At 48.4% G+C, this 24527-nt stretch overlaps 11 protein-coding genes across 11 annotated transcripts; 7 read left to right on the forward strand and 4 right to left on the reverse strand.

The window, feature by feature from the left end:
• Positions 1–326: 326 nt before the first annotated feature.
• PGRI_060610 (Hid1 family protein) lies at positions 327–3395 on the forward strand (the record flags this gene model as incomplete). Its single annotated transcript, XM_040793775.1, has 8 exons — positions 327–422; positions 484–1105; positions 1161–1258; positions 1306–1548; positions 1606–1959; positions 2009–2252; positions 2309–2823; positions 2886–3395. The coding sequence occupies 8 exons, from the start codon at positions 327–329 to the stop codon at positions 3393–3395; spliced, it is 2682 nt and encodes an 893-aa protein (XP_040648630.1).
• Positions 3396–3859: 464 nt separating this feature from the next.
• Positions 3860–5131, forward strand: PGRI_060620 (uncharacterized protein; the record flags this gene model as incomplete). Its single annotated transcript, XM_040793776.1, has 3 exons — positions 3860–4027; positions 4401–4525; positions 4582–5131. The coding sequence occupies 3 exons, from the start codon at positions 3860–3862 to the stop codon at positions 5129–5131; spliced, it is 843 nt and encodes a 280-aa protein (XP_040648631.1).
• A 1069-nt stretch (positions 5132–6200) lies between these two features.
• On the forward strand, positions 6201–7805 carry PGRI_060630 (H3 histone acetyltransferase RTT109; the record flags this gene model as incomplete). The annotated part of the gene is made up of 1 exon (XM_040793777.1): positions 6201–7805. The coding sequence occupies one exon, from the start codon at positions 6201–6203 to the stop codon at positions 7803–7805; it is 1605 nt and encodes a 534-aa protein (XP_040648632.1).
• A 553-nt stretch (positions 7806–8358) lies between these two features.
• PGRI_060640 (putative ceramide glucosyltransferase) lies at positions 8359–9855 on the forward strand (the record flags this gene model as incomplete). Its single annotated transcript, XM_040793778.1, has 1 exon — positions 8359–9855. One exon carries the CDS (start codon positions 8359–8361, stop codon positions 9853–9855), a length of 1497 nt encoding a protein of 498 aa, XP_040648633.1.
• Positions 9856–10099: 244 nt separating this feature from the next.
• PGRI_060650 (ankyrin repeat domain-containing protein) lies at positions 10100–10900 on the reverse strand (the record flags this gene model as incomplete). Its single annotated transcript, XM_040793779.1, has 2 exons — positions 10100–10545; positions 10648–10900. 2 exons carry the CDS (start codon positions 10898–10900, stop codon positions 10100–10102), a joined length of 699 nt encoding a protein of 232 aa, XP_040648634.1.
• Positions 10901–11735: 835 nt separating this feature from the next.
• On the reverse strand, positions 11736–12743 carry PGRI_060660 (WW domain-containing protein; the record flags this gene model as incomplete). Its single annotated transcript, XM_040793780.1, has 1 exon — positions 11736–12743. The coding sequence occupies one exon, from the start codon at positions 12741–12743 to the stop codon at positions 11736–11738; it is 1008 nt and encodes a 335-aa protein (XP_040648635.1).
• Positions 12744–14025: 1282 nt separating this feature from the next.
• Positions 14026–15755, forward strand: PGRI_060670 (uncharacterized protein; the record flags this gene model as incomplete). The annotated part of the gene is made up of 3 exons (XM_040793781.1): positions 14026–14085; positions 14142–14348; positions 14397–15755. 3 exons carry the CDS (start codon positions 14026–14028, stop codon positions 15753–15755), a joined length of 1626 nt encoding a protein of 541 aa, XP_040648636.1.
• A 2843-nt stretch (positions 15756–18598) lies between these two features.
• On the forward strand, positions 18599–19145 carry PGRI_060680 (hydrophobin family protein; the record flags this gene model as incomplete). Its single annotated transcript, XM_040793782.1, has 2 exons — positions 18599–19036; positions 19089–19145. 2 exons carry the CDS (start codon positions 18599–18601, stop codon positions 19143–19145), a joined length of 495 nt encoding a protein of 164 aa, XP_040648637.1.
• A 607-nt stretch (positions 19146–19752) lies between these two features.
• Positions 19753–20442, reverse strand: PGRI_060690 (uncharacterized protein; the record flags this gene model as incomplete). The annotated part of the gene is made up of 1 exon (XM_040793783.1): positions 19753–20442. The coding sequence occupies one exon, from the start codon at positions 20440–20442 to the stop codon at positions 19753–19755; it is 690 nt and encodes a 229-aa protein (XP_040648638.1).
• Positions 20443–21422: 980 nt separating this feature from the next.
• PGRI_060700 (NAD(P)H-dependent flavin oxidoreductase) lies at positions 21423–22593 on the reverse strand (the record flags this gene model as incomplete). Its single annotated transcript, XM_040793784.1, has 4 exons — positions 21423–21566; positions 21623–22351; positions 22413–22495; positions 22551–22593. 4 exons carry the CDS (start codon positions 22591–22593, stop codon positions 21423–21425), a joined length of 999 nt encoding a protein of 332 aa, XP_040648639.1.
• A 1189-nt stretch (positions 22594–23782) lies between these two features.
• Positions 23783–24527, forward strand: PGRI_060710 (uncharacterized protein; the record flags this gene model as incomplete). Its single annotated transcript, XM_040793785.1, has 3 exons — positions 23783–23822; positions 23883–23967; positions 24092–24527. The coding sequence occupies 3 exons, from the start codon at positions 23783–23785 to the stop codon at positions 24525–24527; spliced, it is 561 nt and encodes a 186-aa protein (XP_040648640.1).

The following is a 24527-nucleotide window of genomic DNA, read 5'->3' on the forward strand; positions in this document are numbered from 1 at the left end:
AAAGGTGGTGGATATCTTTTCCGTAGATATAGATGGTAAGTATAGATAGATGCTAAAGGTGCCGTTTGATACATGTGAGTAGATGAGAATAAGTGATAAAGGGAGATATGAGACAAGTTAACATTCTACGGTGAATATAAATTGGACAGCCGATCTGCCATACCCCGTGTTCAGGCCAAGATCCCGCGCCCGGACGATTAAGACCGCCAACCACTTCTAGCACTTGGCAAACAGGCAGTCACCCTCTCACCTACACATTTAACATTTGCTGTGAAAATCTGCATGAAGCCCACAACGGCGTGATTTAGCAGCCCTTTCCTTCCGCTATGGGAGCTTCGGAGTCCAAGCTTGTCTTTAAACAGGGCATCTTCCGCCTCTCGGAGGAACAGGAGATCCCCGCGGACGACCCCTACTGGACCAGAGTATGTTCTGATATGAAATGACCATCTGTCCTAGAGCATTGTAGGCTAATTACACTGGCAGTTCTGGGAGCTTCCTGAATCAACCGAAGATGTCTTTAGCCTTTTCACACCGGCCGACATACGACGCACGCGCGATCATGCCTTGCCCAACTTCCAAACACTCCTACTTGCAGTCACCTCTCGACTAACTGTATTGAAAAACCATCCCTCGTTTCCCGACCCGGATCTTGCCCCCGAGCGCGATGTCCTCAACTGCATTCGAATCCTCACTCGTCTCCTCCCCTATGTTTACGAGGCGGAGCATATGGAGGGATGGGAGGATAATTTCTTCTGGGCAGCTCGAAAGAGGAGGACCAGACAGTCACAGATTGCTGGGGAGGTCCTCTTTGATGAAGCACAGCCGGAGGGTAACCAAGAGGCGACGTCACCGCGCGCAGAGGATTACGAAGATGTGAAACCTCTCGCCGAGGAGTTGATAGACACATTGATGGACTTGCTCTTCTTTGCCGACTTTACAATCCCTCGCCTTCCAAGTGCGAAGAGCAAGGTTTCTTTTTCGATTTGGCAGAGTGGTGTTGGCTGCAACACGGCTATGGGGTCCAACAAAACATTGGAGAGCAACCGATGCGAGATTCTACGGCTCATGCTTACACTGACTGGAAAGGCCATGTATTTGCCATCTAGTGAGTTCGGAGTCTGACGTGGTCAATGTATTCCAAGATGTACTAACTCGTATAGATACATTGCCTGTCCAAGGCGTCAAGGCCATTACTTACATCACGACTTGCCAAGATAAGCAGGCTGTCTTGACACTCCTTTGCTCCCTTCTCAATACAGTATGTCCTGCTCAACCGGCGGTGGGAGCCATGCTAATTCAAAACAGGCAATGAAGTATAACCCTGCTTCGTGGAGAGTCCCATACGACCACGTTGTTTGGAAAGATCCCAAGCAGATTTTGGTGATCTATTGCGTGCAACTTCTTCTTGTCCTCTTGATGTATCCCATTCCTGAAGATGGCCGTGGAACTCCACCAAAGAATTATTATCGCCATTACTTCGGCAGGCTACATAGACCTCAAGACTTCCAATTCCTGGTGGATGGCATGACCAGAATTCTGAATCAGCCGGTATTTCTCTCTCTTCTAAAGCATGTATCCAGACATTATGCTGATTGATCGATACAGATGCAAGCTACTGCTTCTTATCTCCCTGGGAGTCAAAAATCGGTTAAATGGGCCCCTGAAATGCTGGTCCTTTTCTGGGAGACCTTGCAATGCAACAAAAGATTCCGGTCATTTATCATCGACTCTAATCGCTCCCACGACTTCCTTGTTCTATGTATCTTCTATGCGATGGAGTATAGAATGGATGCTTCCAAGCAAGGAGTGGTCCGGATGTGCGTTTTCATCCTTCAAACGATGAGCGCGGAGCCAACATTTGGGAAGAGCCTAAACAACATTTTTGAGGGCCAAGAAACCTTACCACAGTCAATCCGGCTACTGAAGTTCCGTGGATCTTATGCCGACTATTTGATCATGGTTTGTCTTTTGCCTGTCTGCAATCATAATGCCATACTAACCGCCGCAGTCAATTCACACGTTGATGACAACTAGCAAGGGGAGTCTGGACACTGTGTATCCTGCCCTTTTGATCATCCTCAACAACATTGCTCCCTATATCGAGCGAATTTCTCCGAGCACCTGCTCAAAGGTCATTCAACTTTTCTCTTCTATGTCTGCGCCCAGCTTCTTGTTGGCGAACGAGACCAACCACACTCTTCTTGCATCGCTGCTCGACTTCATCAACATTATCCTCGAGCACAAGTTCACCGGTAAACTCCCTACTCGGATATTCTCCTTCGGTCAAGTCATTTCTAACTTTATCTAGACAACCCATATCTCGTCTACTCGATACTGAAATATAAGCAACGCTTCGAAGCCGTGCGGGCTTTCACTCTTGAGAGTGGCCAGCAAGAGATCGAGCGGCAGAATGAGAAGAGGAAAGCTCGCACTTCTTCGGATGTCGCGGTCAGCCCTACACTTTCACAGTCCGAGGATGATCTACACACGCCTTCGGATGCCCGGTCACCGTTGACTAGAATCCCCGAAGAGAACAGCCCATTTGCAATTGGCGATGACGACTCCGATGATGAACGCGAAGAAGAGGGAGCACGAACTCCATCTCAATCATCATTCTCAGCTCAAACATCACGTAGACCCTCCGTAACATCCACCATAGACGAGAACGGAGCGCAGCAGGTACGAGCAATGTCCGAAAAGGCACGGGGAAAGAAACCTGCTGGACATCCTCCTTTCTCCCGACAGAACAGCATGACCAGTCAGACAAGCATGTCTGCTATATTCACACCCTCGGCCAGCGGCTTCACACCAACCGTTCCATGGGTAAGTCTATGCAGCCCAGACCACCTTTTCCCTGCTGTTCCACTACTAACTATATTTCTCAGCTCGAGTCCTGGTTGCCTGAACTTCCTCTGCACACAATCCTCACCATCATCTCTGCCATTGCGCCTCATATCCCTGAGGCAGCGCTCGCAAGCGCAGCTAGCCCAGAGGCCCGCACACTAATCCACAATCTCCCATCATTTGCTGATGAGCCCGAGGTTGCTAGTATAATCTCGGAACCTACCCCCGTTCGCGTGCAATCATTTGAGTGGTCCGCACTTTCCATGGGCTGGTACGAATCGCTGCTGTGGGGCTTTATCTTCTCCAGCGAGATGGTGGTCGGTTCCGCTTCTGGTGCAACTCCAGGAACAGTTGGTGTCTGGAACGGCACAGCCATTAAACTCTTCAGGGTCCAAGAAGCTGCTGCTCAAGGCCCGACCTTGCTTGCACCCAAGGGTGCAGTTGATGCTGTGGGTAGCAACCTAGTCCAACGCATCGGAAACCTCAGCCTTCGGGGTCGGAACTCACAAGACTCTGGAGCTGCCTCTTCGCCAAGCGTGCGCGAGGTCTAAGGTCATAATTCTGTGACGTACATAGCTTTCATTTCACAACTTGACCACTTCTTCCACAATCTCGCTATCATCCGTCCTCGAGTTCTCTGTGTGACGGGGCTAGTCTTGCGATTTTCATATTTTTTAGCACTTTCTGGCATTCATGCCAAATACCCTTCATTACTATCCTCTATTTCTTGTAGTCCCTCCAGTAAACAATAGGCTTACATTCTGAGTACTCTTCAAGGTACTCTTTCTCGAATTGTCGAGGAATCGACCATATGGTATATAAAAAAAAATGGTATGTATTCAAATCATAAACTCTTCCTCGTTCTGATCATCCATACAAAAGCCCCCTTGGGAACACGTGAGAGGCCGGGTTCCGATCGTCATTGCCTCTTCGATTTTCAGTCAATTCAATTTCACCTTCTTTAAAATCCAGCTCGAACGTGAAGGATTAATTGAATTGGTAATTTCATCAGCCAATGCTCTCTGCCTTCATGTTATTCCTCTCTAGCGTTGTTGTGGCTCTCCTCGCGGGTCCGGACCCAGCCATTGCGGCGATCACCTCTAGCCTGCAGAGCATCTTAAGGAACACCCACGGCAGCTCAGACTATGGGTATCCCACGGACATAACAAGAGATATCTTACCTGTGAGTTTATTTGCGGTATCATATACCGATAAACTCTCCGTGGAGCGTTCCGCCTGGACAATGTTGTTAACCGTTGGGCCACGGATGTCTAGATCCCTGTTCATTCTCATAAGTAAGGATACTTTTCATGATGCCGACACCTGAATATGGTTGTACTGATTAGGCCAAAGTGACTATTGGCGAGAGGAGCCTTTCTATACAGGTATGACAAAGCTCTAGTGCGTAATGTCTGATGCCCCTGGCCTGACTATGCACAGGTCTCTCACATGGCTGCAAATCTACCGAAGCTGATGTATGGCTATACAACGGCACTCTTTATGTCAGTTCCGCGAAATTTTGCCCGTACTTCTGGGCAGTATACTAACCAAACAAGGTTGGCCATGATGAATCCGCCCTCACGGGGTCGCGAACTCTTGAATCCTTGTATATCAATCCAATTCTAGATATTCTGGAGCGTCAGAACCCTGAGAGTCCATTTATAACATCCCCTACTAAAAAGTGAGTATCTGTCCATAGTCCAATATGGTCCCACTGCTAATGGTTTGTTGAAACAGTGGTGTGTGGGATACTGTACCCGACCAAACACTTTACTTTTTCATTGATGTGAAGACATCCGGCTCCGAGACTTTCGAGGCTGTGATTGCTGCCTTACAACCTCTACGAGAGAAAGGTTACCTTACTACCGTGAAGGATGGTAAGACTGTTACCAACGGGCCCGTCACTGTCATTGGTACGGGAGAGACACCGTTCGATATGGTTGCGCCAATCAAAGACCGGGACTACTTTTTCGATGCACCTCTCGCGAATCTCAACGATCCCCAATATGCCGGCGTTACTGGTGTTATCTCGCCTGTTGCTTCAACAGATTTTCAGAAAGCCGTCGGCAAGATAACTGTCGATACGGACCCAATTCTCTCAGACGACCAACTCAAAGCTCTCCGGGACCAAATCGCCACCGCAAATGAGCGCGGGATTGGTGCTAGATATTGGAACACGCCGTACTTCCCAATTCGTACGCGAAACCTTGTCTGGAGGACTCTACTGAGGGAAGGAGTCATTCTCCTCAATGCCGATGATCTACCTGCTGCTGCTGCTTACTTTTGAATAACGCTGGGCTGAAAGTGACATCAAAGCCATACACATACAGTCACTTATACACTCGATTGCATTCGTGCCACTCGCGTGGCTTTTTACTGGGATTGTATCATTAGCCCTGGTTGGGTTTCCTTCCAGGATTGTCCTTGATTCAAAGATAGAAAGTACCGTCTCCACCACCAATACGATATTCATATGTGTCTTAACTCCTCGTTTCATTGCTCCCATGGCTTCCGAGATGAATCCATCCATAACCTGCCGAATGCGTATCATATCATGTCTCACTCGCTTCGCAGGCATAGGCGGCACTTGTGTGGTGAATTCTTGGCATCAATGTGCTGAATTTGACGGCCAGTGCAGCGCTCATCCTCTGTTCCTATATGGCGTTGGCATTTGATAAACTCGCCGCCTGCCGAGTGACCACAGGCGTAACGGATCTGCAACTGGATGCAGACCTGCGTATTGGTGTCGGGCACTAGGGTATATAGTCAGTGACGTTTAGGCACAGCGAAGTGACACAAATGTAGGCCCACCTATGAGGTCTCCAGAGTGTCTGTGAGGCATATTGTTACGTATTCTCAGCGCAATCAGGTTGAAGCTCTGTGCCACTTGATGTTAGTATTGTAGAAATCATACTTCTCGTGTCTGATGAATATTAATTTGATTGGTCTTACTCAGTTCTTCTTGTGTCCAGGGCAGAAGAACGGGGTTGAGTGATGGATATAGGAGAGTTAGGTGAAAGAACAGGTGAGCAAACGGCGACCTCATGCTTCCAAATACCACATGATATATTGGGCTCATATTGGTATTGAGCAAACATGCTTGTAAGCACAAAGCATCCCCATGTTCGTTAGTAGTCTACATAAGTAACTCATCCTGATTCCATTCCCGATACCTTCCTTATCTCTTGCTACCTCTAACTCAACGACTCGATCAAAAAGCTCTAACCAAATATTGACTTTCCTAATCTGGCAGTTCATATACTCCTGGCACGTGATCTCCAAGGGCGCGAAATCGAGTTCCGCGGTCTCCAGCTCCTCTCTTCACCTTTTCCACGACTCTCATTGGACGAACGAGAATGGCGGCAGATCTGGGAGATCTCTTGGCCAAGGTGCTCCCCACCGGAGTTGAGATCACCGTTCGCCATATCTCGTCAACACCCACTCCATGCGAAGCTCTCTTTGCAGCTGCGCCGGGCCAGATATCCGAGCCCACATTCTGCGAAAATCATTTCCTCTCGGTATCAATTGACTCTAATGATGAAGGTGAGACAATTGTCTTCGGAATGGAGGTGATGGTCTACAACACGGCCCACTTAACCACCATCTTCGTCTCCAAGGCCGACTCGACTGGTTTACTGCATCTCCTAAAATTGCCGCGCAAGGTATCTGTCCTGAGGCTGGTCTCCAACACATTTCTCTCATTTCTGGCTCGAACCCGCCAACGGCCCGGTGTACGTCTCGTGGTATCGCTGTTCGCCCGTGCCCAGAATCAGTACCTGTTCCCGGGCAGCATTGAGAACACCGAAAAGCACGTTCTAGACGATCGAGGCCTAATCAAGTGGTGGTGCCGTGTTCTGGATCCAATCCTACGCGAGCATGAACCAGAATCTGCTCTTCAAGAGGCGAAAGCGTTGGATCAAACAGTCGAGGCTGCCAAGGCCTCTGCTACCGCATACTTGATTGTTCCAAGTTGTGACCGCTTTGAGACACGCAACTTTTTCCCTGCTACAGCCAAGACCGACGCGCAGGATCGCCCACGGTGGCTCAACAGCTACCCACTGAAACAATTGTGCCACGACCCCTCGGCTCCTCCCCGCTGCTTGGTGCCTCGTTTCCCGGATGATCCCAAAACTCGTTTCCTCATCGACCTGGATGGTGAACTTCCCGAGGAGAAGGAAGATCAGCCTACCGCCGCTAATGCCGGACGCTGGCGTAGCGTACGGTCGTTGGACCAATTCTGGGAGATGATGTCTTTCCGTCAAGAATGCTCTGCTGGTCGTTTAGTTGGCTTTCTGTGGTTGGTCATCAATCCTCCTGGTCTGATGAACTCAACGTCAATGGAAAGCCAAACACGCGGTTCATCTGACAATGGCCTAGTCTCTAATGAAACAGAGATTCCTGGTGTCATTCCAGGCGAGGAAAAAGTGCAGAATGGCTCTAGCCAGCCCGAAGAAGTCCCCACATTGGCGAAGGCAACAGCAAACTCTACGACCGCCGTTATTGGCTCCAATATTCCCCGGGATGATGGATCTAGCACTGTGAACCCTTTCGACTGGCCAGAGGCCGGACGTGGACAAGTCGTCCTCAGCGAAGCAGACTACAAAACGATGATGGATTCTGTTCTAGACCATTTCTATGACAAAAAAGAAGTCGTCGCCAGTACTAAAATCTACGTTGATCAAGTTTCTTCCCTGGCGGACGAGCTTACATGGGGCAAGAAGGTTGTAGGCAGCAATACAACGAGCAGCACTGCTTCCCAGCCTGCCAATACCAACACCAACAACATCCTAGATCTCGGACTGATCCGCAAGCGAAAGAAGTCATTGGGCGAGGGCAACACTCCCGTTGTGAATGATTCCCAGGCACCAATTGAATCGGGAGAGAAACAACCAGCTCCGTCAGACCCGGCTAGTGTCAATGTACTCAATGCAAGCTTGGTCCGAAAGAAGAAGAAAACATGAATAATGGGAGTTTTGCATTTTTATGATGGGGGATAGGCGGGAGTTTGGGGAGATTTTTTTTCATATTCCTATTCGGGACTAAACGAATAGCCATAATTTCGGCAATCTACATAAGTTATATTTACATCCGGAGGTTCCGAGTAGGCAGCTATGTGATTTGATATTTATAGGGAAAGAGATGATCTCTGGTTGGTCAAATGCACGTGTCCTGTTGGCGGAGACAGCCTGCCAAAAAATGATTTCCACCCGCATCCGAGTGCTTCTTCAGAATGTCATTCTCGCTTGCGTCTGTGTATATGTCGCCTTTCCTTCGTGTCCCATGCTAAAGCCTACCTTTTCGTTCCTTCCCGGGTCTGACGATGGTGCGCTCAATGTATCCGTCGCGATCGGTTGGATTGCCCTGATCTGGTATGCATTCATACAAGGAGTTTGCGGTCTCGGATATTTCCAGATGTATGATTCGGCCTTTTATTTCGAAATAACATAACCCTGACACAATCCCTTTCTGCTCAGATGGAAATACTTCCTTGGTCAGCCGTCTCGGTCACGGTTAATGAACGCCTCCGACGCACCGCACGTCACCGCCATCCGGCCCGTCAAGGGCCTTGAGCCGCACCTCTATGACTGCCTCGCTGCCACCTTTCGGCAAGACTACCCACGCGACAAGCTCAGCATTCGTCTCTGTGTATCGACACGCGACGACCCAGCCTACCCTACCCTCCGCAAACTAATCACCGACTTCCCGGATGTCGACGCGCAGATTTTCGTCGAATACGAAGATCCGCTCTTGCAGCAGGATGGCACCAATAAATACACACTTGGACCGAATCCCAAGATCCGAAATATGAGCCGTGCGTACCGCGAAGCGAAAGGAGATATCGTCTGGATCATTGATTGCAATGTTTGGGTCGGGAAGGGAGTCTGTGCGAGGATGGTGGACAGGCTGTGCGGGACTGGACCCTCAAGCAAGAAATACAAGTTCGTGCATCATCTACCTGTGGCTGTGGATGTGACGGGAGAGAGCAATTTGCGTCAAGAGCGTCAGGCGCTCCTAGATGCGAACCCACAAGCCACAGATGCCGATACAGCGGCCGCAGCGATGCCATGCGTGCGTCCGGAAGATGGGCCTGCAGCCATGATTGCGACTGGAGGCGGTCGCTTGGAAGAGCTGTTCCTGTCCTCCGCGCACGCGAAAATGTACACTGCGATCAACACTGTTCTCATTGCGCCGTGCATCGTGGGAAAATCAAACATGTTCCGCCGCTCCCATCTCGACTATCTCACCGGTACGTCGACCTCGGGCCCAGAGGCTCGCCATCCCGGTATCGATTTCTTCTCTGAAAACATCTGCGAGGATCATCTGATCGGTGATCTGCTGTGGAGGAAGCAGGTGCGGGAAGAGAAAGAGCTCGGCGAGCGTTGGGGCAAGCATGCCATGGTCTTTGGTGACCTCGCTATTCAACCGGTTGCCAACATGAGCGTACCAGCCTACGTCGCCCGTCGTGTCCGGTGGCTGCGAGTACGTAAATTTACTGTGTTGCTGGCTACGCTTGTCGAACCTGGGACTGAGTCATTCCTATGCACCTTATATGGCGCCTGGGGAATTACCACTGCCCTAGCACCGTATCTTGAGCGAAATGGCATGGAGTTTGCTTCCCGTCTGAAAACATGGGATGCATTTTTTGTTTTGTCCGCACTTGGCATCATCTACTGGCTCCTGGTCGATTGGACACTGTATATCAAGCTGCATTCCGCAAAATGCATTGAGCTGGATGAGGACACTCCAGGTTTTGCGCGTCCTCAACGCTACAGATCATCACAAACTACTCGTCGCCCGTTCATGCAATGGTTTGCCGCCTGGCTCGGCCGCGAACTGCTGGCACTGCCGATCTGGATCATGGCGGTGTATGGCGGTGTGACAGTCGTCTGGCGAGACCGGCGCTTTAAGGTCGGCTTCGATGCGAAAGTTCGAGAGATCGACCCCCCTACTCGGCCTGCGGAGGTTTCGTCTTCTACCGGAGCGGTAGCAGGCAAAGTCCGCAGTGATTGAATTGATGTGTAGATGAGAGCATATGAAAGTTATGTATATTAGCAGCATTCCAAGCCCTGCAACGTCTGTCGATGTAATGTTATGATAGAGAAAATCAAAATGCATTAATATAGACACTAAACAAACAACATATGCAAGAATAGAAAGTACCCATATCTCCAATTCCATGCGTGAAATCTTAAACTTTTCTTTCAATCATTTCTCCCAAAGATGGCGATGTCATCCCGACTTCATTGATATGAAATCAAGCAGATCCACTAGCTTCACCTTCAGTAGCTCCCTTCTCCAAACTAGCGGCAACATCCGAAGCCAGGAGCCACTCAACAACCTGTCTGCCTGCAGACATCTCACCAACACCCTCACCAGACTTCTCCTCGCCCTCGTTCTCACCAATGGTCATCTCAATCTCCTGGGTCTGACGATCATCGCCCTGAGCATCTTCAGCGCCTTCGTCGCCCTCAGTGGCAGCCCACGCCGTCCGCTCAGCCAAGAACACAGCGTCGTGGCCAGCATCGTTCTTAACATCAAGGTCTGCGCCAGCTTCGACAAGAGCCTTGACGCACTCAAGGTGCGCATTAAGCGCAGCCCAGTGCAGAGGCGTGTTGCCAGAGTTGTTGCGGTGGTTAACAAGCGCAGTACGCTGGGCAGCGTCTGCGGATGACAGCTTTTGGAGCAGAGTTTTCAGGATTTCTGAGTAGTGTTAGCGAATGCATGTACAATAGTCGGTGCAAAACAAAAATTTGCCAGGACACGTAAAAAAGTCCAAGTCAAATAATCATTCAATTGACGTACCCGAGTTTCCATTTGCAGCGGGGAAGTGCAGAATGCAGGATCCCGAGCCGCCCTCACTCTCATCAGCCGTATCGACAGCAGATGCCACAATCTGTGACTCGTTGCAGCTGTGTTGGCTGGCCAGGTTGGCAATGTCCTCATTTAGAGCCTCGAGGTCGCCTGCTCTGGCATCATAGATTAGATCGTCGACTGAGTCGGCGGAGAGTGCGATTGGCACTGAAGGCTTTGCCTGTGATGTCGTGGAAGCGGACATGATGTGTGATGTGTGATGAACCAGGTTTTGATATTATGATTTTTCTTTCTTTCTTGGTGGGGTTGTTTTTGATATCCCACTTTATTTGATGTAGCTGGAACGGGATGTCAGTAATAGGTCGGTGTTTGGTGATTGGAAGATGAAAAGAAAACAAAGGCTGTGATGTCTATAAAAACATAAATGACTTTGGGGGAAATTGGGGATTTTGGATAGTACGACAATATGCTCCCCGCGATATATCCATTGCAATTCAAGTCGTCGATAAGCGTTTCAATGTCAAGGACGACAGCCACAAGAGGAGAAACGGTGTTGTTGGTATTTTTCCCACAAATTTGGAGTGAATCAACAAGAAATAAATTCAATCTTACCTTTGCTTTCAGTTCTTTGCTTTTTAGCGTGGAGTATCCCGGCAACAAATGAAGCGATCGCCGCAAAAAATAATTTGATATCGTAGGTCATGTGACTGATAGTGGGTTATCACTCAATACAACAATAGACGTCGAATGAACGATGCCAATCACTACGCGCGTCTAATACGCCTTCAACTTACTGTAAAAGGTTCATGTCGAGAAGAGGCTTAACTTAATTTCATGGTACATCGTACAAATTTACTCAATCATGGATGAGACAGACGGACTTCCGGCCTGTCTCCATCCACATGCAAGGCAGAACGCCGAGAAAAAAAAACAGATCAACCCAGCTCAAACGCCGAGTCCCACATCCGGTGGGATGGTATCAAAAGGCTCCGAAATAGCAATGCGGCAGGTGGCAACGAGAGAATACATCAAACAACCCTCCCTCCCTCCTAAAACTCAAACAAACAGTTAGCCATGGCCTAATCCCTGAGCCAAGCGCGCCTCTTCTCCTCCTTCTTCTCACGACGCTTCTCTTTGAATCTCTTCAACTCTTCCTTTGTCGGCTTCTTAGCACTGCGTTCCGCGCGCAAGCTCCGGCCATCGTGGCTGTTAGCCGCGGCATCAACGTCGAAGAAAGCATTCATCTGGCGTCGAGACTTGTTCTCATCATTGTGGTTTTCCGGATTGATTGTTGCGGCTTGCCACCGTCCAGTGAAGCGGTTGAATGTGCCGGTAGCAGCATATGCTGCGGATGGGTCGAAACCGGGTGCTGTCGCGGGCTGCGCTGGCTCGTTGTAGTATTGCGCATACGGTGCGGTGGGATCATAATCGCCGTGGATCGCGGGGTTATAACCACCAACAACTGGTTCCATTTCTGGAGCTTCGGATGGGTTGAAACCGGGTGCCGTCGCGGGCTGTGCTTGCTCGTTGTAGTATTGCGCATACGGTGCGGTGGGGTCATAATCGCCATGGATCGCGGGGTTATAACCACCAACAATTGGTTCCATTTCTGGGGCTGCGCTCTCGTGGCTGGACTCTGTGCCGGGTGCTGCTGGGATTGCAGGAACTGCTACTGCTGGGACTGCTGCGACCTGTGGCACGCGGGGATTTTCCCACTGCCTTTTGTAGGTGAATCTATTGAAATAGTACCATAGGCCTGTGCGCTCGTCAACTAAAGCGTGCCATCCATCGTCCTCGGGCTGGTCCTCGGGGTGTGCAGGCGGAGCCTCAGTGGGAAGTGGTGGTGGGGCTTCGTCAGGGAGTGGCGGTGCAGATGTCAGTTCATCTTGTTCATGTTTATCAGATCGCGACTTGGACTCGTCGGTTTCAGGTTCTTGGATTGATGGGGTTTCTTCATTCTTTGGCGCCTGGTTTTCCTGGCTGTCAATGTCATGCTTGGCTTGAATTGCAAGTTTCGAAGCAGGTTTGGGTGAACCACTGACGCACTCTTGCGGAGCAGGTGCCGATGCTTCTGGTGAGCCAGACATGCTGGGCGGGTCAAGGCAATGATTTTAAGATGGACAATTGACAGAAGAAAAAGAGATGGATGCTCAATTTAGCCAGTCGAAACAGACCTCAGGAGGTCCGTGCGGGGCATTTCAACGCCACCGCCTACCTAAATTGTAATATATACGAAAGGGGATTAGCGTAGAAGCTAACATTCATGTCCGTTCTCACGTGACCAACTGTTGCCTTCCAAGTTACCTTCCAGGCTTCTCCCCTGTAAAGTCCCTACGAGCCCCCATGTGGGGTGCAATCATAGTTCATTTTATGTGGCTCAATTGACAATAGAAAGAAGACAGTTACTTATTAGGCAATTGTTTGGAATGCGTGAGCAGGAATGTCGTTGTCTACATGGTTCTAGATTTCTTCCACTTGTTTTGACGCCTCGTGGGTTGTAGATACAAGGTAAATAATAGCTATGAGCTTCAAACGTTCGATACCACTAATCCAACGATCACAGTTCGGAATTACAAAAAGTAAAGAAGGGTTGAAGGTCTTCAGCTAATACTCGAATATCAGATCTACCAAAAACACTATACTACGGATATACTCAATGTAGATATATTTATATATCTATTAATGCAGCCAGTTGTGGGGAAAATAATGCGATATTACCGTTAGATCATAATATAAACCAAAGTATCACTTTCATAGTGGCATCTAGCTCATATCACATTTGTGATGTCACTCGGGCAATAAAACGTTGTATAAACTGGCGATATCACTCGAATTTAACGTATAGGGCGCTGCAAATTGCTTCAAGGTGCGCTACTCCTTGGTTGATTCTGCACCCCTTCCAACTTTCGGCGATTTTGAGCGAGATCTATAGCTCGGGTATTGTTACCGACGGTTCTAATTGGTCCTTCGCGGTTGTTGGCAGTGGAATGTTCACCCTTGGTCAATTCTTGGAAGTACAGCGATGTAAGCTCCTTATTCCGATAAAAGAGCTGTTTTACGATGCGCTTGACCTTTCACCATTGGATTGATCGTGAATTCCTGCTTCAGAGTGGCTGACATTCCCATCTTGTTTGTTGATAGTAAAGCTTGACCAGGAGGTCAGGAAATAATTGCTCTCAATATATTATTTAAGGTTAAAAAGAACCATGTCCTGGATGTCTTTGATATTCGCCATCCAACAACCAGTCGACAAAATTCGCCAACATCGTCCCTTAATTTTGTTCTTTCTAGACCCACGCTCAGCTCAAGCGTCATTCGCTCATTTTATTATCTTAATTACTTACTGGCTTTAATACAGCGCTGCCCATTATGAAGGGGATTGCCGTTCTTTCGCTTTTGGGTGTTGCCCTAGCTCATCCGGCGGGCCTTGTGAGTAGTCTAATATCTACAATTCTACAACTCACAGATCTGACGGTATATCTTAGTGGTGGGGTACCGATCTCTGCTACACCAGCCCGGAAAATACCGACAATCAGTGCTCGGATGTTCAACAGGACGGCTTTGACTTATCTCAGCTGCTAAACGAAGAGTTTGACTTAACTGAGCTCGGAAACCGTGACAATTGGAGCATGGAAGGCTTCCACGTCGCTGGGCTCAAGCCTAAGCATGGCTGTCAAGGATCCAGCTACGGGGTATGTCATTATCACTCATCTGAAGGCTCTTGATACTAACTCCTCAAGGGTACTTGTCTTGGTGGAAAACTTTCCCGTGACGATGACTGGAAAATCGAGATTTCCGCTGACGACGCTCCGTTCTCAATCCGAAACTTCCATCTTTCAACTTCCCGAGACACTGATATCCTCATCATCTATAAGATGCCCAATGGTGCTTCCTGTCGTCATGTCGCTTCAAGCTCGCACGCGGGAGTTGATGTTGGCAACGACCAGTGCGGTGGTGCCGTCTCAGTCATTTTCACGCTTCCGGAAGAGAACAAGTTTGGAGATTGTGATATCGAGATTCATTCCATTGACTTTGACTGCTCCACTGGAACCAAGACGCCTCTGCCTCCTGTGCATTGGACCAGGCCTGTTAATCATGAGGTTTCTACGATCAGCCACTCCACCCAGGTGATGACAACTTCCACTGTCTGGGCTACCCAAGAGATCACCGTCACCAAATGCGCACCAACCGTCACTAACTGCCCTGGTCATTCGACTGTATTGGTTACCTCTACATACCCATTGTCCACAACGGTCTGCCCATCTACACCAGTGGATCCAGTGACTAGAACAACATCTGTTGTGCATACCCATCCCCCTATTACGAACTCTGTCTGTACTACGACCGCTACCGCCCCCAGCCCACCGATTGTCACCGCCCCCTGCCCCAGCGTGGTTCCCAAGTGCCTCAACACATGGCTCTCGATTCCCAATTGCGACTCCAACAGTGATGCCGCATGCTTCTGCCCATCGACCAAATTTACGGATAAAGTCAGCTCTTGCATTCGGGCCTGGAGTGACTCCAAGCAGGAGGAAGACTCCGCCCTTGCTTACTTCGCTGGCATTTGCGCCCCCTTCGTTCCGAACAATCCTGCTATTGTTGAAATCGCTTCAACTCGCACGACCACTTTCACTTTCACTCCAGCCCACGATCCTAGCACTACCGTTCCTCGAATCACTGGCTCTACACGTACACATGTTGAGTCTGTTGGTGTAGTCACATCTGTCGCCCAGACTCCTCGTACCACCATCAGTTGGGCCTCTCATACGGCAACTGTCCCCTACGTCGGGTTCAACACAGTCACTTGTGACTCTACCACCTCTGTGAATCTGGTGGTTGTTACTACCAGGCCTCCTCATAAGACCAGTCATGTGCGCGTGTCGACCCCGACGATGACGACTAGCTGCTCAACCACCACCCCTGTCCATACAACAACTGTCCCTAAGACCACTATCCCCAAGCCGACGAATGTTTTCACGCCAGCCAAGCCTACAGCAACCAAGCCAGCTGAAACTGTCGTTTTCGGCAATGTTGGATCGAAGTTACCTTTGTCTAGTTTCTGGGCTTTCGGTCTTGTCATTTTGGCTCTCCTCTTTTAATAATCTTCTCGTTCACTTTCTGAGAAAACGAACTTCACTTCATTGTGGTCGATCCTTTGTTCCGTTGCATGTATTGGATGCACGGCAATATGGCCTAAGACTTGATCTAACTTACTTTCAGGGCATAACTCACTACTTGTTTATTGTTTATTATTGATTTGCGCGCAACGTCCAAAGTTAGCAGTGCGAAGAGGCCGAGCCTTTTATCACGAGCAATTAATTTGGTGATATAAATACTATTGGGCCGTTGAAATATCTATAACCATTCATTCACTCCAAACACAGTATAAAGCTTCATATTTCTGTGGGCTAGCAGATCGGCAGTGCATGAACCCGATTCCATACATGACCGGCCCTTAGTTTAAATCTGATCCACCAAGCAACCCTTTAACTTTTCTTGCTCAATACCTAAAAATAGCATGTAGCAAAAGACCAACTCAATTAACTAATTCTCGAAACCTCCAGATACGACGGAGTGTAGTTATTTTATGGATGATTAAACCCCGCTTCGGGGTTAGAAGTCTTCCCAGGAGGTGCGCCTTGAGATCGGCTCCCTTGATTTCTGAGGAAGGGTCAAAAGTTTAGTTTGAGTTGACCTTGTCACATATTTTCGTATGAGATTGGTGTTTTATAAACCTATCTATAATTTATGGTTGACAATAGTGATTAACAAAGTTACGGTCATAGTTGTAGGAACCTGGAGGTAGGGCTGGGCACATTAGGTGACATGCCCATTTGGGATATCTTAAAGATCTGCGCATTTACCAAGATAATTGTTCTATGCACTCGGCTAATACTATTAGGAATTGGTTGACTGAGAACAATTTTAACAAATAGTATAGCTACCGTATTCAGCGAATTTGAACCCTATTGAAGATTGAAGAAGTAACTAAAACTGAAAGGGATGACTGACGGGATTGATCCTCCAAGGCTAACGTTCAACTTTAGAACCAGTGAGAAATATTTTGATATTGGCCAATCTAATTCAACAGGCGTAAGGCACATTGGGAGAGGGATATTTCTACTGGCTGGATTGGCGCAATGGACCATCGGGCGCAGTCGGTTATTGCGCGATAGTATACTATTTATCAAAAACCTGTAGATGATATATTTGAATTAATAATTGAAGAACTATATTTAAACTACTCTTTATATCCTTGTAAGATGCTATCATTGTTCTGCATTTGAATCAAAAATATGGTTGTTGGTGTAGTGCTCTACATCCCCACCCTTCTAAGATATATATCTTGAAGCTCCGCGTTTAAATATATCAAATCCTACTTGCACCACTAAAAGGTATATAGAGATAATACCGAACCAAGCATTTCACAACAATCGAGCAATAGATTCTAGTATATTATTGCATGGAGAGGATTAGAACATCAGCTTTACAGCGAAATACATGTTGCTGAAGCCATTTCTGACAGCCGGTTTACCATCAATAAGCATAGTGTTTTCTTACAATTCACTATTTTGGGAATTATTCTTAGGTAATAACTACTAGGCTATCAACTAAGAGCCAATCTACTAAAATAATGTACTATCCTATACAGTTCGGTAGCACGAAGAACATACGTTAGGCTTTCTCCATATCGTCCTCATTCAAATGTGACCATGCGGAGGCGAATGAAAATCCAACACTAAAATAACATTAACATATGCATAAACAAAGTGGAATGCCAATGAATTGGTGAGATTTCTAGCAATAAAATTGCGATATACATCGAATGGATCTAGTGAGGTTCCGGCGAAGATCAAGGCACACTAGTAATGCGGACTATGGATATTCTAAGGGCAAGGATCGCTTGGCTGAAATTGAGTAAAGGGGACAATGTGTATAATCTCAAACCCGGCAAATAAGACTGAGTCATGGTTCTGCAAGAAGCCGCTGGGAGGCGGGGAGGAGGTTGGGAGGTTGGTTTTAATCGACACCATTAAGATCGCAAAGCGAACCCCCAATCGGAGAGTTCATGGGGATCGCTTGCCATTACTATTGCGGAGATTAAAATTGTACGGAGTACTCCGTTTAAGAAAAATTAAACAATGCAGGGATTGTCTCATATCTCCCTAGGTAGATTTAGTGTCCGTGGTGGGGACCCTTGCAGATGACCCTCACACGAAAGATCGACCAGTTAGAGAGGGAGAATTCAAGTTGCCTCTCTCTCTCTCTGTCAGCAGCATCGTGCACCTGCCATGAGTATATGCGTGACATGCTTCTGGCTCCGGCAGAGACAAAGTCAAATTAAGGGGAGCCCTTTATGCAGGGGAAATGAAGTCTTCAGGTACAACTTTAGACCCACTTAGACAGCTTAAGCTTACTTTGATCATGTAGTTTTTATGGGCTACTAATGTATTGTAGATATAGATGTATATCATACTATATCTGAACGCTTGTTTTGGTCTAGCATTACAGACAAATGGGTAAGCACTCAATGAGCCTAGGCCAAACAGAAGATCGAGGAATGTCAGGGCTATGACGAGTCGCGTGAAGTAAGAGAGAACATAACAGTAGATACATACCAGGAGCTTCTGTAGCAGCTCCCTCGTTGGTCTACTGGCTCTACAGAGTGGATCGATCTTCCTCTCCCTTTCCTCCCCAGTCACATTCCTGGACCATGCTGGAGATGATCTGGTAGGAGGTAAAACAGTTTGACCCTGGAATATGGAGGCAGGGCAACGCACATACCGCCAGGTCAAATGTATAAATGCGAGCTCATTCATCGCCCTCAGTTTCCTTTTTTTTCATCCGCATCCGACACTCTCTTTCAAGCATTCCTTCTCTATTCTTCAATCTTCCTCTCCGAGTATCTCTTCTCTCGTTCAAATCCAAACCCACCGTCACAATGCAGTTCTCTCTCTCCGCCATTGTCCTCGGCCTCGCTGCCACTGTCTACGCTCTTCCTCCTGGATCTCCCTCCGCTGGTGGCGTCGGTAACGCCAATGGCGTTGGCAACAAGGGCAACACTGACGTTCGCTTCGCTGTTCCCGACAACATGACTGTCAAGCAGGCCCAGGCCAAGTGTGGTGACCAGGCCCAGCTTTCTTGCTGCAACAAGGCCGTCTACGCCGGTGACACCACCGATATCAACTCTGGTATCCTCGGCGGCACTCTCAGCAACCTGATCGGCTCCGGCTCCGGTGCTTCTGGTCTTGGTCTCTTTGACCAGTGCTCCAAGCTCGACATTGCCATCCCCATCCTCATTGGCATCCCCATCCAGGATCTCATCAACCAGAAGTGCAAGCAGAACATTGCCTGCTGCCAGAACTCTCCTTCCAGCGCCGTAAGTACCATTACAATCAGGGCCTATCGAACCCAACTAACATATTTACCAGAACTCCGACCTCATTGGTCTTGGTCTCCCCTGCATTGCCCTTGGATCCATTATCTAAGTGCTTTGCTATGTTTTCTCGCATCATGCCAAAAGCACCGGCTTTGATACCGGTTCTTTGGGCCTTGATGTAGAGGTCAACATCACCGGCGATGTGGACTGTTATGAGTTCGGGAATGGAACGCAGGCCTTAGTGCCTTTTTTGATTAGTTAGATGTCCTTTTCATTTCACATCTGGTGTATCATTAACTTGTGCCGTGTGGACACTCGGAGAAAGAAGATTTTATGATTTTTTTTGGCACCTGCTCGTTGCTTTGCGCATTGGAACCGCCCAGCTGCTGTCTTGGGTAGGGCTTCTTTCGCACATATTTAATTCACTGTCGTTATCTCGTTATTCCTTTCGAAATGCAGAAGTTACCAATTTCTACTTTACAGTTTGCTCTACATTCTCCATCCCTTCTTATCTCATACCCCAACATCCCTTGCATAGACCACTCCCTTCAGCGACTCACCCAACTAAACACTTCCCGTAGTCCTATCCCAGTTAACGATCCCTCATACAATTTCGAACAGTCTACTTCTATCTCCATATAGCAAAATATAAGCATTCAATTTTGACATTAAAACTACCATACCAGCTATATACACATAAATCAGACCATAATCTCCTACCACATCCCAAACCCAACACTACCCCATACACTATTCCTCCTCTTCTCATCCTGCACACTCGCCTCAACCCATTTCTCATTCCTCTTCTCCACCAAACCCTCCTCATCCGTAAGTCCCGCAGAATCCAACCACCTCGGCGACAAAGCACGCGAAGTCTTAATCGAAATCGACGAGCGCGGGATATTCAACCCACAATGCCTCTTCAGCAAAGCACTCATAGACCTCCGCTTCCCATTCTCAGGTGAAATGCCCTTCTCAGACGAACAACCCAACTCTTCTCCCTTCACCTCATCCCCTTCCAAAGGTCCCTTCAACACCCTCCTCGGCGCCTCAACAGGCGACCGACAATCCAATTTCAAAATCGGATAGGGAGGTCTAGACAGTGTCTTGCCAGGGCGGTCTAGCGAACTGGAGGTATTTTCATCGAACAATGTCGGCATGTTCCCAGTATCTGGTCTCAGCTGCATACGGTTTGCTGGTGACTCGCTAGGCTGGACTGGCTCATGAAGCGAGTGGTGGACCATTGTTGAGGTTGAGTCCATGCTTGCGCGTAGTGAGGCTGTTTCAGATGTTGGTTTGATTAGATCGTTTGAGTCTTCGTCGTGGAGTTTGGTGCTTGTTGTTGAGAGTCTTTTGGAAAGGCGGTTATTGCGCATGCGGCGTGCTAGGTTGGATATAATGCCCATTTTGTAGGAGTTTGGTTTTCGTATGGGGATGTGTGTGGTGGTAGGTATAGATATGGGGTTGTGAAGTTGGGGGATTTTGATGTTGATAATTGGAATAGCTGGTAGGGCGATGGCATAAAATAGCTAATTCCGGGGGAAGACAAACTAAAATTGGCTGTGTTCGATTCTGGGCTGGAAGTACGTTGGACGAGGTATGTCGCTATCTAGATCTTCACGGGGTAATGCTGGTTTGTGCTGCTGTGCGACGCAGTGGATTTTAATCCATCTGGTCAAGGAAATTGCGTATATTAACTTCAAACATAGCTCTATCTACTTAGAGCTACACTAGCCCTAATTATCCAAATAATTAAACTTACAGTGAAAGTATAGCAAGCATCACAGTATAAGTTGGGAAGGGTTGCCCGGAGACCAATCATAAATAATATCATGCACAAAGACCACGCAGGAAAATCAAGAAATCAAAGCTACTGAAACAGAGCCAATCGCTTGAATCGGAAAGATAGCTTGTTCAAGAATTCCCCAGATGATCGCATGCAAGGATGTCTCCACTCTCTTTTTGACCTCGCCAAAGAGTGCCTAGGCTTCGAGAGAATATCATTCTTCAACGATTCTAGTACTTTGTGGGTGAGATTGTAAAAGGGACTTTCACGTACAGAGTAGTGTTGGAAGAATTATTGTTGGAGGTTGGAGGAGGAATGCCCGAGTATCGGATCTGCGTGCTTGCAGATCCTTGATATATTGACACGGACCCTCACGCGGGAATGCTTATTATTGATTGACCCCCTTTTGAAAGTTAGTACGTAGGTGTATTTTAACAGATTGCCATGAAGTGAAGGGAAAACCCCGGAAGTGATATTTAAAATGCAAATGCTAAGGTCACCAAAAATAAACCAAAACCCCAAGTTGATTCTATTGTATCTTTCCAAGCAATATGAAGCTAAAAAATGAAGCCCGAAATCATACGTCTAATATAAAATCCTTCAAAGCTTGCTGGAGGGGCCATCGGTAAACAAAGACCTGGTGCGGCTCATCGCTTCCAAGGCCTCCTTCTCGATGCGGTTGAGCAGCACCTCGCAAGTCGGGATATCGTGAATCAAGCCAATAACCTGGCCGGCAGTCCACACCTGTATGACGAACAGTTAGTAAACATACATGAGACATGCATGATTTTAGAACTTACGCCGAAATCAACGTCACCATTGATAAAGACCTCACGACCCCGTTTGCCGCTAACATAGGGCCCGACCTCGCTGAATTCGCCTGTCTTACTCTCCTGCTCAATCTTCAATGCGTCCTTGGCCACCTTGTTAGCGAACAGGCGGGAGGTATTCTTCCACCGACGCAGCACAAGTGCAGTATCAGTCTCCTCTGCGGCAACGATAGCCTCCTTAACCTTCTGGTGGATCGGGGCTTCAACAGTGCTCATAAAGCGAGTACCCATGTTGATACCCTCAGCACCGAGTGCCAGGGCAGCAGCCAGACCCTGGCCATCGGCGAATCCACCGGAGGCGATGAACGGTACGCCAAGTTCCTGGCGCGCACGGCTCAAAAGGATGAAGTTGGTGATATCGTGCTCACCGACGTGGCCGGCACACTCAAAGCCGTCGATAGAAAGGAAGTCCACGCCGAGCTTCACGGCAGACTTGGCGTGACGGATTGTCGTGCACTTGTGCAGGATGATGGTGCCAGCCTTCTTCAGCTGGGTGATGACGGGGCCTGGGTTGTTACCGGCGGTCTCGACAATCTTGACTCCTTCGTCGATGATGACCTGGGCGTAGGCACCGTAGTCAGGAGGAACCATAGCGGGGAGCAGGGTCAGGTTCACTCCGAAGGGGTATTTGGTCATAGTGCGACATCTGCGGATTTCTTTGCGGAGGTCTTCGGGGGTTGGTTGGGTGAGGGCTGTGAGCTGGATTGCAGTGTTAGCACAGTATGTAATGGAGGCTTTTGTTGAAGAATATACGACGTACAAGTCCAAGTCCGCCTGCGTTGCTAACAGCGGAGGCTAGCTCAGCGTATCCAACCCATTGCATACCACCCTGCACGACGGGGACTATATATTTGATTAGCAGCTAGAAATATTCGTGAATAGCAAATTTGTAGCGCACCTCGAATACCGAGCTTTCGCGTTAAGGCTGTGTTGAAAGGCATATTGTTAAGTCGGGGTATCTAATCTGATGTGGAGTCAGTAACTTCCAAAGAAACCCATAGACAACATGCAACCTGCACAGGAATCAGATATACTAACATGAGTATGATTGCTTCTTTGACTACTATCCAAAGTATAGAGTCAAGGAGATAATTAAGTCTTTGAGTGAATATGAAAGACCAGATAATAGACCGATGGCACAGCCGCGGACCTTTGCTGTGGGGAAGGTCCGAGGAGCCGAGGTTGCAGCTGGGTACGATTTCTAGATTACTGAGCAGAGCAACCTTATATCACCTGGTGTCCTGGCCTGGAGAGCTTTATTCTGCTTGTGAATAGTCAAGGTATTGACCTGTGGATCAAAAGTCAAGCCTAGGTCTAGGGAGAGAAGACGGACGGAGGTGGCCCCTGACATGTGATACGTAGCAATGGCTTTATATGGCCGATGTTTATATGGCCGAAGTCCATCAAGCTAGGAAGTTTACAGCTGATAGCACTTGATAGGTAAGAGGCAAGTAAGACATTGCTTTGAATAATTCATTATGTATTGTGAATAGCTGCATAATTCGAGTGAATATCCCAACTGTGCCAAAAAAAAAAAAAAAAAAAAAAGATACCCAGTCTGGGTGCTTCTCCATGGCCAATGCAGACTTTTCAATAGTTCAAATGATCTTTCGAATCACTGTAACATGTCCAAAGAAGCTGGCAAATCTACGAACATCTAATGATGTGATACATATGGTATGTATCCCTGAATATGAAACCCCTTCCCCTCATTGGTAGAGTGGAACGGGCGATTAACGACGGGACTCCTTCTGAGAGCCTCGAGATCCCTCGGCGTCCACGACAGAAAGCCGCAGTCAGTGAGGGAAAGCTAAACACGACGACATCATCCCAGCCAAAACCGGTAGACGACGTGAGCGGAGACTCTTACAGAAGAGAAAGAAAGAAGAGCTGCGGACGGAAGAAAGTGGGAAAACAGGCGAATGGTCACATGACTTCAGTAGCGCGTAAGGAAGAATAATATTCCGACTGGTAATAGATCCGATCTGATTGGCGGACGCCGACTACCGGGTACAAGTCCCGTGACTTAGAACTCCCGTACCCGAGGTCGTCCGTTGATTCCGATCGCTCGCGAGCCACTTGGGATTTCTGATCTTGATCAAACAGAACAATCTCAACTCCGCAATCACAATGTTCTCTCAGAAGGTTGCCCAGCAGTCGCTGCGACGGCGTACGTTTACCCCAATTCCTACCATATCCGAATTTGCGATCTAACTTTATCCCCGAACAGTTGCCGTCCAGCAGCCGTTCGCTATGCGGTCCATGATGGGTGCTTCCCCTGTCGCCGTTGCCCTCGGCAAGAACATGCAGACACGGTCAGTTACCCAGCGCGAAATCGAGTTCCAATTGTCCCGCCCACCCTCGAATCAAGCGCCCCTCGCGAAATCCTACGTCATCCACAATCGCACGAAGTCCATACTAACGAGAGAATGTATATAGACAAGTCGCTTCGTCCTCGAACACCGAGGACCCCAGCCAGATCCTCGTTAAGCAGCGTCTTGCCCGCCCTGTCGCCCCTCACCTTTCCATCTACAAGCCCCAGATCGGCTGGATCGGCAGTTCCCTGCACCGTATCACTGGTGTCGCTCTCTCCGGTACCCTGTACCTTTGGGCTACTGCCTACCTCGTCTCCCCCGCTCTCGGTTGGCACCTCGAGTCTGCCTCCATGGTCGCTGCCATGGGTGCTCTTCCTTTCGCGGCTAAAGTCCTCCTCAAGTCTACCCTTGCCCTTCCTTTCACCTACCACTGCATGAACGGTCTCCGTCACTTGATGTGGGATCTCGGCCGTGGTCTCACAAACCCCGTTATTATCAAGACTGGTTGGGCCGTCGTTGGCCTCAGTATCACCAGTGCTATTGGTCTTGCTTTGATTTAA

This window comes from Penicillium griseofulvum (assembly GCF_001561935.1).
Source record: "Penicillium griseofulvum strain PG3 chromosome Unknown contig_95, whole genome shotgun sequence".
Taxonomy (NCBI): domain Eukaryota; kingdom Fungi; phylum Ascomycota; class Eurotiomycetes; order Eurotiales; family Aspergillaceae; genus Penicillium; species Penicillium griseofulvum.